At 42.6% G+C, this 14,386-nt stretch overlaps 1 protein-coding gene across 8 annotated transcripts in view; it reads right to left on the minus strand.

Annotated features, from left to right (window-relative positions):
- The window catches only part of CUX1 (cut like homeobox 1), a 281,378-nt gene that overhangs the window by 43,599 nt on the left and 223,393 nt on the right, over positions 1-14,386 (minus strand). For 7 of the 8 annotated variants that reach the window (XM_056326647.1, XM_056326649.1, XM_056326651.1 and 4 more), the window contains 2 exons: positions 4,969-5,271; positions 385-573 (listed from right to left, as the gene is read on the minus strand). The exons of the other annotated variant lie outside the window; for it this stretch is intronic. In XM_056326647.1, coding sequence (XP_056182622.1) covers positions 385-573; positions 4,969-5,271 — 492 coding nt within the window. The remainder of the gene's footprint in view (positions 1-384; positions 574-4,968; positions 5,272-14,386) is intronic. 8 annotated transcript variants of the gene reach the window in all.

The raw sequence follows: 14,386 nt of genomic DNA on the forward strand, positions 1-14,386 counted from the left end.
ACAGTTCTTCCAGGCCAACATCTGTGACCAGCTGCAGCGCTATTAACTAATAACCCACAGCCAGCTCCCAAACTCACATTTCTCATTTGGTAAGGCAAGTTATCAGTGATACACCAGGGCCTCAGTAATTAATCTATAGGAGAATATAGCAATGATTTCACGACAGCTGGTGAATATGCAGGGTTTGGGGTTGGTTTTTTGTTTGGCTTTTTTTGGAGATGTATCTGCTTGAGCTAGCATCAAATAAAGGACCATGAAGTCTTTTTGCGCAACCTTCATAATACTGGATCAATGCTGCCCCTATACTATTTATGAAGAGTTATAAAAGACACAGTCATCTTTGAAATAACGGGAAACATGAGTCAGCAGTCTGCTCTAAGTTACCTTTTTTCTCCATTCGTTTCATATCCATCAGCTTCTCCACGTTGTTGGGATCGTTCAGCCACAGCTGCATGCGGACAAAGGGTTCCCGTCCCTTCAAACTCAGCTTGTGCCAGGGCTTTGGGCGAGCCAGAAGGTCTGAGACAGAGCCTTGTGTTAGCCCTAGGATTGTCTCCCCAAACAAACGCTGACCTAATACGAAATTGAAAATCGCATGAATTCATTCAGCTAAGAGATGAGGCTAACTAAAGAGACAGAACACATCTACAAGATCATTTGTCAATTATTCTTACTTCAGAATTGCTTGAAAACCCAAAAGAAACCTTTAGAAGAATAAAAGCTCTGCCCCCCCCACTAAAAGTGTAAATATCGAGCTTTAGTTTAATTCTTAGGATCTGACTGTGGCAAAGAGGGGAGCTCAACACGTTTGGGGACTGGGACCTTACAGTGAAACAGTGTGCAAAAAATAAAATTAATGAGATTAAAAATAAACTGAACTTTTAGCTAAGCAGGTAACTAGTGAGAGTAGTGAGGCTACTTAGCTCTTATGCAGAAGGGTAATGCAACGGCTTCGTTCCAACAGGGCAATCCAAACATTTCAAGCAATCAATGAACCAAGATCAATGTAACCCCCCCATTCATCAATGGTCATCTAAGTGTCCTCAAAGACACATGTACATATTTTCTGTGTTGTACTATTGGTGGTGTTCTAACTGTGTCTTACCAACTACAGATACTCACATTTTACAATACAACAGCCTTTTTTTTTTTTTTTTTTACAGCCTCTACGATCCTTCTAGTTAAGATTTTAATTCTCTTTCAAAACCCTATTGTCTGACAGGGCAAAAACTGCATATGGTTTTCAGTGTGCAGAATTTGTATGTGCACTGGTAATGCTAGTTTTACGTGGTTAAGATCTAACTTCCAAAGGACTGTGGAAAATGCCTGTGCAGCTCAAACCCAACCATACAGCTGGTTTTCTAAACCTCTTCACTTCAGTGTTCTTCCTAAGCTAAACTGCCTCAATATGCAACAGCTTTTGTTAAAAGACAGAGCCTGAAGTCATCAGAGTCACCGCCGGTGATTTCTGATACAAGCGCAGCTATAGTGTGTTTTCCAGGTAACCCAAAGATCTTTCCATGCCGACCAAGTTTAGGCCTCAGGGTCTTGTGTCTGATCTGTAGTTTTTGCATGCCCTCACTAACACAAAGCAGAACGCTCTTCCTGCGCTTCCTGGCAATGCCAGCACCCTTAGCGGCAACAAACAGATCCCTAAGGGACAATGCAGATATGTGGGAGCTTGTGCTCCAGGACATGTCTGCACTTGCAAAAGCACCATCAGCTCTTGCCTTCAAACAGGTCGTGGAAAATATCTGTTCTACAGCCCTTTGCCTAACTCCATGAATGTCCTCCTCCTCTTTAGAAACATCCCAAGACTTTTGCCCTGGTGATTTGTTTGGGGTTGTTTTGTTTGAGTTTGTTTTTTTTTTTCCCCTGTATGGGGACAGGAGGGGATGTGGGACCAGTTAGAAGCTGCAGAACATCCCATTCAGATGCATAGGGCAGGTGGGTCTGCAAAGCTTTTGGAGGAAACAGCCGAGACAACAAAAGGCAGAAAGGGGAAACGAGGACAGGCCTAACATGACACAGTCTGCTAATAAGCTCTAAAACTAACCCCAAAAATGGTTCTTACAGACCTAACAGAAACCTAAATTCAGAATTCACTTAAGTACCTAAGTAAAAAGTGATTTTCCATTACCCTCAGTATCAGGAAAATCAGACAAAAGAAGTAACTCAGGGCCGATTTTAGATCATGCGTATTGCAGAGAGAACCTGCTCCCTGTCGGTCTGTTTAAAAAAATCAGTAAGGCCTCACACATTTACCTCTAAACCTGCCAGCTACTAGCAAGATGAGACAGCTACTTTAAAAAAATCTTTTAATTTGCCTTCGTAACTAACGTTCCCCCCCAGTTCCTAAGCCCGGGCTGTGCTCAGGCTGCAATGCCATGAGCATTTCTTCCTGCAGCTGCGGAGGCTCCAGCAGCTGCTGCGCAGGGCCAGCGTGGCCACTGCCACCGCCTGCTTGGCTGCACATTAAATCGGAGCAGGGAACCGATCTGAGTCAAACCAACCTACCTAGAATCAAACGGCCTCTTTTGACTCAGACCAGCTGGGCAGGTTTATTGTGTGGCCACGTGAAGAGGAATGCCAGCACAAATTCGCAAAAGGGTCAGGAATAAGCACACCAGATCAGGTACTAGCAATGCTGCTAAAGCAAGCGAACCTCAAACTACAGCCTAAAAATTAAAAATGCAAATGCGGGAGAAGGTAACGTCATGTTCTCTTGGTGTTAAAAACAAAGCTAAAGATGTTTGTATCATTTATTTTATCCCAGGATGTGGCCCGACAGGATAAAACACCTGAAAGACTCCCAAGCTAAAGGGGAATGTGTTAGAAATCATTCTCAGGAGGTAGCAGGTATATCACACTCCATCAGAGTGCTATCAATAACTGCAATATTTTTAAGCACAGGTTTCCTAAAATTCCTGCTAATTCTCCCTATCTTTGGCCCCACTATCCTTCATGCCTATTCCCACTGATGTTGCTTTCAGTAAATTATGTTGGTTTCATGGTTAGTCCTGGCCCTTTCTGCAAAATCCCCACCGCTGCAATCCTTCAATAGCTCACTGCATTTGTTTCCCTCTCCAAGTTTTACGCTGCCCAACAGGGAATCACTGGTAATACTATGACATTTGGGACTAGGATTACCAGCAGCATCTCAGTGTTAACGCTGCCGGCATTGTTTGTTAAAACAGTGACTGTTAAACGAATACTAAAAGGCATGGGAGCAAAGACCCGCCAAACATATCTTGAATGGTTTTGCACAACTTTGTTCTTTACTGGCCAGTGATAACGGAACAACTGAGCCACCACCAGTTGTCTGAGACTGGTTCACAAGGCTCTGAGGCCTAAGAGAGAGAAACCTGTGCACCGAGTCAATCTGGTGCACTAGCACACTGAGGGCACAAAAGGAGACATTGAAACTGGTTCCACACCTAATGCAGAGTTTGGGGCACATTTCCTGGCTCTTCTGCTGCTTTTTAGGCTTGTCAGCCACACTGTAGGAAAACAAAAATCATGGGAAATAAAAAAGACTAAGTAAAAATGGCATCAAAGCAAATGCAAACAAAAATACTTTTTCAAACCTCTCTGGAACACAGAGCAGGTACAGCACTCAACAGCATTTTGCCCAAAAACTAGGGGCTTGAACCTGCAAACCCTTACTGTGACTTGTGGCTTTACCTCTACGTTACCTCCACTGAACAAGCAACCACAATCTGCTCGTGCCAATGTGCACGAGCGTGTAATTTTGCTGGGTTCAGTGGAACACCATCTCATGCAGGCTATGTCCACGATCAGGGCCATTTTCTTTTTTTTGCCCAGATTATGTTAAATTACAACTTGCAACCTCCCCCATCTCAGTAGTTTTCCACTTTAAAAAAAATAATCTAAAATAATAACATGTTATTCTGTGTCTAGCCAAAAAAAGGCTTCCTTACATACTAAAATAAAGGAGTTTTTACTTATACAGTCATAATGTTCAGATGATATGGAATTCCTCTCATGTAAGTATCATCAGCAGTCTAAATCTAAACATCTTTTTGGTCCCTTTTGTAGTGAATGGAGAGAAATTGGTACCTCCGGAGAGTACCAGACATCTATTTTGATCAATGTGAGTGAGATGAATCCCATGCTAAGCCCCAGAAGCACGTGCAGGTAACACTGGGGCGACCCGTACTGCCTTCCCGCTACAGACTTCAAAGGTCTGCTAAAGGCTTCCCAATGCCTTGTGAGGGAGGCAAGTGTTAAACACATATGAAGAACCAGTGGTTTAGAGGCATAGTGGCAGTATTAAGCGTGGATCTCCCATTCTCAGATCCGGTTAATCCCTTGGACTACTCAAAATGTACAGCCCTGTAAGTGTTACACTTAATTTGACACCCAAAAACTTATTTGTAAGCAAAAGCAGCCTTAGCTTTGCACATCTCGTAAGTGAAATACCTGCATGGCCCCATATACTTATCGATAGGTCACCTAAACCTCAACGGAGTCTGAATTTACCCTCCTAGCTCTACAGGTACCCTCCCCTAGCACTATGCTTTTGCTTGTGACGCACCTCCCTCTCCCATCGTGCTGGACTCCTCTATTTCACCTATGCCTAAACCGCTGGGGCATGGGGAAATATGCATTTCTCCAGGGGAGATCTCCTTGGCTTTGAGGCTGGGTCTTCCTGACAGCCTGCTGGACTGTATTTAGGGAGGTGGGAGTAGTGTCTGGCTGGTCAGCCAGGAGCAGAGCATAAGAAGAGCAAGGATATGATGAGATTTTAAGGAGAGTGTGACAATCTAAAAGGATTTTTCTACCGGTTTAAAAAAAAAACCACAACTATCTTTTTTAGAAGCTTAAAGCATAGGTCACAGTCAAACCCAAGTATTCTTGTAAACATCTACTGAAATATAGCTTAAAAATAAAAGCCTGAACGCTTCCATTTTATTTCAGTCAAGAAATGAAAATAAAGGGATTTACCAAGATTGTTGTCCGTTAGCACTTCTTTGACCCTCTTTGTAATGCCATATGTATCCAGCTCAGGGGACATCGCAACCAGTTCTTGAATGCTGAGCGCCGAGTGGCCCGACAGCGGCAAAGGTGTTGTAGACTGGGATTCAGAAGCAGGTGGCTCATTAGATTCCTGGGATTTGCCATCCTTACTTGTCTCTATAGTGGGACAGGGTTGCTGCACCAATTCAGTCAGGCTTTTCACTGATTCACTGGAACTCATTGGAGACTCAGGAGCGGGACTGCAACTGGCAGAAGTCTTTGGAGTGCTTTCTGTAATTAAAAAAAAAAATGAAAGAAGTCCCCACTTTAGCATAATTGTAATGTTTTGATTGCAGGATATTTAACTTTCCTTCTCATTTATATTCTACCTACTTAAAGAAATGCCTAAGTATGCAAAATGCTACTTGTTATGACTCGCTAACTAAAACGCCTCTTTTTAAAAACAAAATTATTTTCTAATTTTATCTTGAGTCATCTCTGCTTTTTTATAAAGACAAGATGTACAAATACAAATAAAAATCAGGAAAAAAAATGGCAAGTGGATAGTCTGTAAGTTTGCAAGAAATTTCCTTGGTCAGGAAATCTCTCAGTTTTGCTTTCTGCAACATTTTTGTATGCAGATGCTTTTAAATGTACCGTTACAGACTGGTTTAAGCCTCCTTCTGTGACTTGTAGGAAACTCACTCAGCTACTGCTTTGTAGTGTCAATGAGGGATTTTCTACAACTGATACAACTTTATATTTTGAGAGTGTTATTGATTCCATTTTATTTCTTACCACTTGCATCACATTTTCGCACTTCTCTTCGCCCAGAAGTAACAAGATTAAAGTACAGTTTGCAATTAAGTTGTTTTAATTAATGTGTTTGAGAATCCAACATAAAGATAGCTAGTGGATGAAGAGACACCCAAACCTGTTATCGTGACACCTTGTTTAAAAGAAAGCTTTCTGAATGTCTTAATTTGCCAACAACATTACGTTCTGTACAAAATGTTGGTCTCCCCTAATAAATTCACATTTATCTCTAATGAAATGTACCAACTGAACTGATGCTGACAATCCAGACATCTAACGGTAAAGTCTAAACGGTGTTAAAGACATGTAGACAATGGGGTTTAAAAGAGTAACTCCCTTGGAAAGATAAAGAGCACGTGATTCCTTCATTCACAGTTCTTTCCCATTTTTTTGGGACTGCTTCTTCCTCCTTGCCATCTCACATCTCATTACTTGACATGGTTAATCGCACGTATCTCAGATTCATCCATCAGTGGATTTGCCTTGAGATCTCTGGAGGAAGCTTACAATGCTCTCCATCGTACAAGGATGAGTCTACATCAAAAACTTAGTCCCTTTAACAGAATTGCGTTCTCCTGGGCGCTGCAACACTACTATGAGAGTGGTTCATTCTGCAGCATCAGGTCCTGTCACCACCATGGCGATGGCTAACAGCAAATGTCACTATTTTTCAGGTCTCTTTGTTAGCCAGAATATTGTCAAAGCATTACAGAACGCCCAGCTTGTGTAGCATGGGAACATCCCAAATACCAAAGGAAAATACTACCGAAGTAAAAGCAGGGTTCAAACGAAGCAGGGTGCACGGTCTAATTGTGTTGTTCAAGGAAACAGCTTTCCTGATGCTGCATTTAAGAGAGGTTCCCTGACATACTCACATAAAGTTGCTGTCTCAAACCAAGCAACTGGACTTTTCCCTTAGAGCTTTATGAGAGATGCAAAAGAGGCAGACATAAAAGGAAAGCAAGGTGCATATAAATCTTTAAGGTAATAGGGATCTTACAAATCTTATTTCTTTTCTCCGTTCACCCTAGGTCATCGTACAACTGAATATAAAACCCAGCAAATGTTATTTTTATATCAGGAGCAGCACAGGAATTGTACTGTAAATTTGCCCTGATTCACCCATGCGAGGGACCAATTTGGCAGATCATCCATCTTGTTCACTGTACACTGTCAGGGATGGCATGGATTCCCTACATGATAAACAGATTTCTTCTCAGGTCTGTGTCCTTTAACCCACAGCAAGGTCAAAATTATGGCTGCCTAGCTAATAAACTGCACGGCACTCGTTCAAGTTCCCTCTAATTTTGTCCCTTGTGCCAGCTTATACAAATCTTACTGAATAACTAGAGCAGCTGCAAATTTCCTATACAATTCCTCATCCGTGCACTGCAAACCACATGCACAGGGAGCACAGAAAAAATAAAAAAAATCATAAAAAAACCCCAACCCCAACCACACAGGACTAAACAAAAGCATTTACTAATGCTTCTTTCTCCCTCTCCTCTCCCTGCCCAGCCTAATTATGTAAACAACAAAGGTAATCTATATTATCATCTATCACTGCAATGCTCTATGTTGCTTGCACATTAGCTTATTTATTTTTTATATCGCATATCAAGAGCTTACTTGAATTTCATTTTTAAGGCCAATCTGCTGCTTATTTACTCAAAAAGGTAGGATTATCTGCACCTAATTTTGGAAGGCAGTACAGATGACAAACTGCTTGCTTTTCCCCCAGCGAAAGGGAAATGTACAGCGATTTCAGATGAGGCATTATGCGCATACACTACAAATAACTCCAAATATGTTCCCCATTCATTTTTAGCATTTTTCCCTTATGGAAAAAACATTTTCAATATCACATAAATATTTAAGGAAAAGATCCATTATTTGGAAAAGTAAACTCAATAATGAAATAATGCAAACATTTCCTGTTAATCTACTTAAAAAATTAAATAGACATTTAGAGTACAAGTGACTGCTGACAGAACAAAGGGGAAAATTGAATGTATTCACTATTACAGATTTAACTGTCAATCCACAGCCATTTCGCATGTTTTATGAAATAATTTGTCTGTATTCATTTCTTTCAAGTTCCTCACAGGACAAAGAAACAAATTCAGGCCATCTGAAAAATACATATTAAGATTTCCAAAGTAGCAATTGAACATTTCCAATGAAAACAGTACATTGAAAGCTTGTTTCTTTAAAACGTGTTATGCTTTTTTAACCCCAGACTGTGCCAGAGAATAGCACTAACGTAAGAGCAATCCAGTTTCTTATAAGTGAATAGGTGATGTTCACCGAATGTTTACACATTTGTATTTAGTGAGGAAGAGATCACTTTGTCAATATAAACATAAAACTGCATTATGGTAGGATGTACAAGCTGTGAACCCCACAGCCACCATTTATTGATGAAGTTATTTTGATAAACTCCAGAAAAACTTTGCTAAACCAGAGGGGTGCTGCATTTTGCTTTCCAACAGCCTGTATCCAGTTTGAAACCTGAAGCAAAAGCCCCAAAGCTTCAAAAATAAGGGGCTAGAAGTAAAGAGCTGGAGAGATGAAGAGTGACACCAGGAACAAGGTCACTACAGAACCTGGCATCTTTTTGAATCTCAGGTAGCCAAAGACATCAGCCATGGCCTGTGCTTTATAGAGGATGGGAGAAACAGGGTCTTCCCAAACGAAATTTGCTGGAAAGATGAGTGTCCAACAGGTCCCAAGCATGTGATGAAATCCTAGTTCAACATGGCAATTTTAAATGATCGGGAAACTGGTGTAACTTTTTCATAATTACAGGTTGATGTTGAAAAAAAGTCATTAAAGATTCAAATAACACCATAAATGCATTTAAGTGATCCAAATCTTCTAAAGCTGCAAGTATAATGGAGTCACAAAAGGGCAGAGGCTCTACCATGCAGTTTTTACATTATTACTTCAAAATATATGTCTAGGGTATATGGAAGTTAGGCACTTCCCACCAATTTTTAAAAGCACTTTCAAATATGCAGCGCAGAAAATAATAATAAAATGCAAATCAAGTACTAGGAAGTGATGCTTGCGTAAATGGGCCAGCAATCTGAAATATTTGGCAAGTGCAATTGGCCTCCATTCATAGCTAAAACACGAAGACAACTGAATGAGTATTTCACAGCTGATGAAAACAGCTAAGAGAGAGCTATGACCACACAGTGAAGGTGAGCATTCAAGTCTTTCAAGGCAAATATGTCTTCATAAAGACAAATACACGTGATGCAGCTTGCGAACGCCAGAGCACCGTACTTGGGAACGTGTCAGTCCTGGCAGCACGCATGGTCCTTACTCTTAAGTCAGGAAATTCTTCAGTTGTGGGTTTTTTTCCTACTACAGTATTAGAGAGGGATGCATAATCTAATATGAAGATACATAAACAAATGGGAACAGTCTCAACACTACACAAATAGCTTCTGTCTTCTTTTAAAATACTATTTTCCCAATATAGAATTTGCTGCTTGAATGACCATCTTACTACAACAAAACCCCAAACCATCACCACAGCTTGGCGATGTTGGAAACGGAGTTCCAGTCTCTACTCATTGGTTATGTCAGTTTTCCTGAACTTAAAATTAGTTTTTCTTATTCTTCTCCAGCTACAAGACTCCCCACCCTCAAGCTGGGGTCAGGTCCCCAGTACTGGATCCTGGGTCCCAAATTGCTTGAACACTGTCTGTAGAAGATTTTGGACTATAATGATCCCACCGGTGGCTTGCAAATTACCTGAAAACACCTCCCTCAACACAGTATCAGGCTGACACATTCCTCTACGAGGTCTGATCATGTTCAGCTATCGTGACATGACAAAATCCCTATAGGGTGTAATGAACCATAGGCTGCACGGGGCTCCCCTCCTGCAGCACTCAGTATCATCAGTCAGCTGCACCAACTCGTTGGTCAGCGACATTTAATTATATTCTGCAAAACTGCAGGGCACCGGTCAAGGACCATTTTTGTGATGCACAGGAACTCTTCCGACCGCAGGAAGAAATCCAACACGGTCCTCCCTACCAAAGCAGCAGTACAGCTCAGATCCACAGCACACTTGGGTGGGATGCTCCTTCTGAAGCTGCTCAGGACACCTCCGATGTAAAGACTTGCAGGTGATGCCTGCTACAACCTCCCCAGAAAATCGCAGACGTCTACATGACCTGACAGCAGTCCTGGATGCACCCCCCTCAACAGAGGTATCTAGATGACGGAGCAGTGTGGAGACATGGATACAGTTTCATCAGTCCCAGAGGCATCCCGCTGCTGTCTGCCAGCACAGGCACGTTCCTCCGGTGGAACTTCTTGCATGCCTTTTGAGAGCTGCAGGTTTGCCACTTTTGCTCAGACCCTGCCGCAACTCCTACAGCAGTGCACTCACTTTACAGCCACTTGGACAGCAAAAGTTCAGAGCAAAGAGTTCACTGAGAGCATCTGAATTTGCAAGCACACCACACAAGCTGAACGCGCCCAGCCTCTCCTCCCCGCGTACTCACCCGGTTATAAAGAGCACCCTGCGCTTTTGCAGCTTGGGAATGGCTGGGAGAATAAACTGCCCAAGTGTTGTTGCTAACACAAACTTAGCTAATCAACGGCAAAAGGGCTCGTGGGGAACAAGGTAGGAAAATGGCAAAGTTGGGGAAGACCATGCAAATCGCAGGAGGTATTCAGGGGCCTCTAAAAGGATTATGAAAAATATTATATTCTAAAGACAGCAGGCAGGCAACAGCTGCCTTAAGTTTCAGAGCGAAGTGGATTGAAAAAGCAGATCCACTATAATTTTCAGACACAAATCTCTGTAGTTTATCTGATCCACTATTTAAATTTCAATACACAGTCCTCTATCTGCAGTAATAATAACCTAAATTCCATTTAGTGTTCATTTGAGCAGTCAGGATAAAGTCATTTCTTATTATCTCCCCACTGTGTAAAAAACAGCTTGAAGGTAGGAAGTCAGCAAGCATTTTCACCAAAAAGTAATTATTGTAAGTGACATTTTTACTGCTGGCATGCCATAAGGCGAACTGCGCATTTGGAAGGACAAGTTGCTAAAACAAAATGACAGGGTACTCTGTGACATTCCGACAAGAACCCAAACATGATTTAACTGGCGCTTGGTTTGATGCACCACTTTTTGTAATGTCCAAAACTCGGGCTTCAGGTTTATGCCAAACTAGTCAAATTCAAAATTCCTGATCGAGGAGCAGTGAGAATCGCCACGTCCTGTGCACAGCGGAGCAGGGAGGCAACGAAGCATCCCACGCTCCGCTCACTCCCTTTACAGCAAATTAGAGGGGAAGACGAAAGCAGACAAATGCGGACAGGAGATTTCTCGGCAACCTCTTAAAAGAGCATTTGCTACTTCAGGGCCTGCGTTTACCTCCTCGTGCAGATGAGTTAATGGACAACAACAGACCTGGCAGGCTGCCTGAGACCAAAGTGGCTCACACTGGGACTGGATTAGTTTCTGGTTTCCCCTGATGATGAGGCTGCCCATTCTGTCCAATTCCCAGACCAAAAACCAGTGTGTGTGTTGCCCTGAGAAGCAGGACCTGATCACACAGCCGATCAACCGAAGCATCCGCAGGACAAGCGCGTCATTCTGTTTCCCAAGGTCTGAAAATTTCAGGGAGGGATTTTGTTCTCTTGACCTTCTATCTGATTTTACGTTCAGCAATGGCTGTCTTTGCAGGATTTTCTGAAGCACCATAGCAACTCTCCTCGCTAACAGTGGTGCGGTGCAAGTGCAAACTATGTAATAAATCTGATCAGCGTTTGCGGAACAGCACTGCAATACATCCCTCTTCTGACTAATTAAAAGAAATGACACGTGAAAGCGGAGCGCTTTCTCCCAGGTAGTGGTTTTGGTGGATCTGCTTTAAGTGAGTGAACCTTGCCTATTCACAATTTGCAAATTAATGTGGTTTATGAAAATGTGATCCTCCCTACGGTTATAAACTCCCACAGTTATATGTAGGGAGTATACAAACCTCCCTACAGTGTGCATATATAACGATGTAAAGTACATCAGTACATGCAGTTATAGTTGCAAGCACTCGCTATAGTTCCGATTATAGATTCCCACTATGACCGTGGAGATTTTGTTTGTTTGTTTATTTGACAAATGTTATAACTTTGGGGAAAATGTTATTTTGGGTCTTGGCTCAGAGGGAAATTTTATGTGGATGAGGGGAGGGATCAAAAGAAAACCCCTTTAGGAAAGCGTGCAGATGTATGCGTGTCTGCACTGAAAGGGGAGGAAACCAGCTCTGATTAACTCTGAAATTACTGGGGCAATACTAAAAAAAAGTATATACATATACCCATTCTGCATATGAGTATATGTCAAGTGACAGGAGGACGCAAAACTATCTGAATGATCAGGGTAAATGTTCGAAGTACTTGAAAAAACTGCTTCTGAGTATTGTTAAAGGATTACAAGGTATTGCCGCAATTTTGTGTTGCATTTTCAGTAATTATGTTAGCTTTGCGCTTGTATTAAAAAAATGTGGGTTTGAGCCATTCTAGAAACCAGAAGGAGCTGGAGAAATCAGAGAAGTTCAGAATAGAGCAAGTAAGATGGGAACTGGCGACAGACTCATGAAGAGAGATTTACAGCTGGGCATTTAAAAGTACTCAGAGAAGTTGGGCAACCAATTCTCCTTTCAATGAATACACAACCACAAACGCCTCAGACAGTCTTGGAAATCCCACTATTGTGCCCAAACCTGCGACTTCTCACAGCCACGAACTGGCACCATACCAGTTTAAGGTACTCCTGTCCTAGCTCTAGCCTTTACTTCCATTTTTCGCCTGACACTGAACCACAATCGTGCTGCCCCACGGAGCTGGGGGAACCAAATCTGCAGTGAGGAATCAGGGCAGGGGACCGTCCTGCTCGGCTCACAGCCTCGATGGGTCAGATTTTCCTCCCTCTGCCTGCCTCTTACAAAGCCTTTGCCACGTGGAGTAGGTCAGTGCTGTCACTTGGGTCTCACCCCTCTTTCTCCGGCTGCTGCAGGAAGGTGTCCCCGAACGTCCTGGCTGGCGAACACGTGCAGCCCTTCAGACCCAGCTCTCGAGCACTTGTGCCAGCGAGCGCCCGAGCGCTCTCCGAGCCGTGTGTTGTACCCCACTGATGCCACATGCCTCAAGAGCTGGAAAATTCTGTTCTGCACAACCTAGGCACCACGCCGTGCCTGGACGGACGGAGGCAAAATCCAGGTACTCGGACAGGAGGAACGGCTCCGCAACATCAGAGAGCGGGACAGCCGTAAAGCTGGGTAAACTCAAACCATCCAGCTCCTTCTGAGTGAGGGGGACTCTGGTACTTGGTGCTCTGCTGTGGCATGGGTGGGCTCGGATGCGGGGTATGGAATGCTGCAAAGGGCAGTCTGAACACCTAGGATGTCCAGAACCTTATGCGGAAAGACACAACTGGAATTAAACGATGCAAATGAGAAGTTGCACTGGGATCTACTGGACTTCAAAATGGACGCACCAACCCCCAACACAACTGCACCACCTGATAAAACTCTCGAATAGAAGCATTAAGGAAAATTTTTTACATGGCTGACAGGAAAGCATGAGGTCTCTATATAGCCATATTTTTAAAGTGCTATTTTACAACAAATGAAGGGGGGGGCAGGAAATAGGAACTTGAGAATTTTTTAGCTGGATGTAGACACACAATGGGAAACATCAGAGCGATGCTCAGGTCAGGCCAACAGCCCCAAAATCCTTGCCCAGGCTCACTGCCCAACAGCGATGTCTATGGCACAGGTACACAACACAGCAAGCACACAGGGAGAATCTCCCCTAACGCCCTCCTGCTCACCCACGGCTTCTGAAGCCCAGAGTTGGGTCTCTGCATCGAAGAGTGCTGAATGGTAATTTTTTGTTTTTATGTATCACCTTTAAGCAATTAAAAAACTCTTTCTAAAAAAGAAATCAAATTAGATGATTAATGGCAAAATCATGGCTGCTTTCAAAGACGCTGCTCTACTCTGCTAACCTTTATTTAACATTCAGATTTGTCTGTTTCTGTAACTTAGTCAGAAGTCGACATTTAGAAATAACTGCTGGAAAATATTTTCAATAACCTTATTATTAAAACAGCTTGTGTGCAGAAGCTTTATTAAGGACTTTCTGAATATTAAAACAAATATGTCATGAAAGCAATCAATCAAGATGCCACAACCCTACATCGTTATATTTTTAGTATAATCAAAATAAATGCATGCAGAATACCTTTTGGAAAATAGAGTCAGAGCTTTTATGCTGCACTTTATGGTGTCTTTGTCGACTTGCTGACCTTGTGATTAGACAGTAACTTTAACACGTTATGCGTTTATGATTGTTTGTTGTCCTCCTCTGTTGTAAGCCTGGGTGTGAAGGTATTTCTATATCCTCCTTCAAGATTTTAACCTCTTGTCTACTCCAGCCAAGAGCGTGAAGCAGAACACATATGTGCACTGTGCATCGCATTTAAACATATCTCCCCCGCTAAACAATGTGGACATTCATTTGCTACGGGCAAGATCCATAGGGGATGGATGGG

This window comes from Falco biarmicus, chromosome 1, assembly GCF_023638135.1.
Source record: "Falco biarmicus isolate bFalBia1 chromosome 1, bFalBia1.pri, whole genome shotgun sequence".
NCBI classification, from domain to species: Eukaryota; Metazoa; Chordata; class Aves; order Falconiformes; family Falconidae; genus Falco; species Falco biarmicus.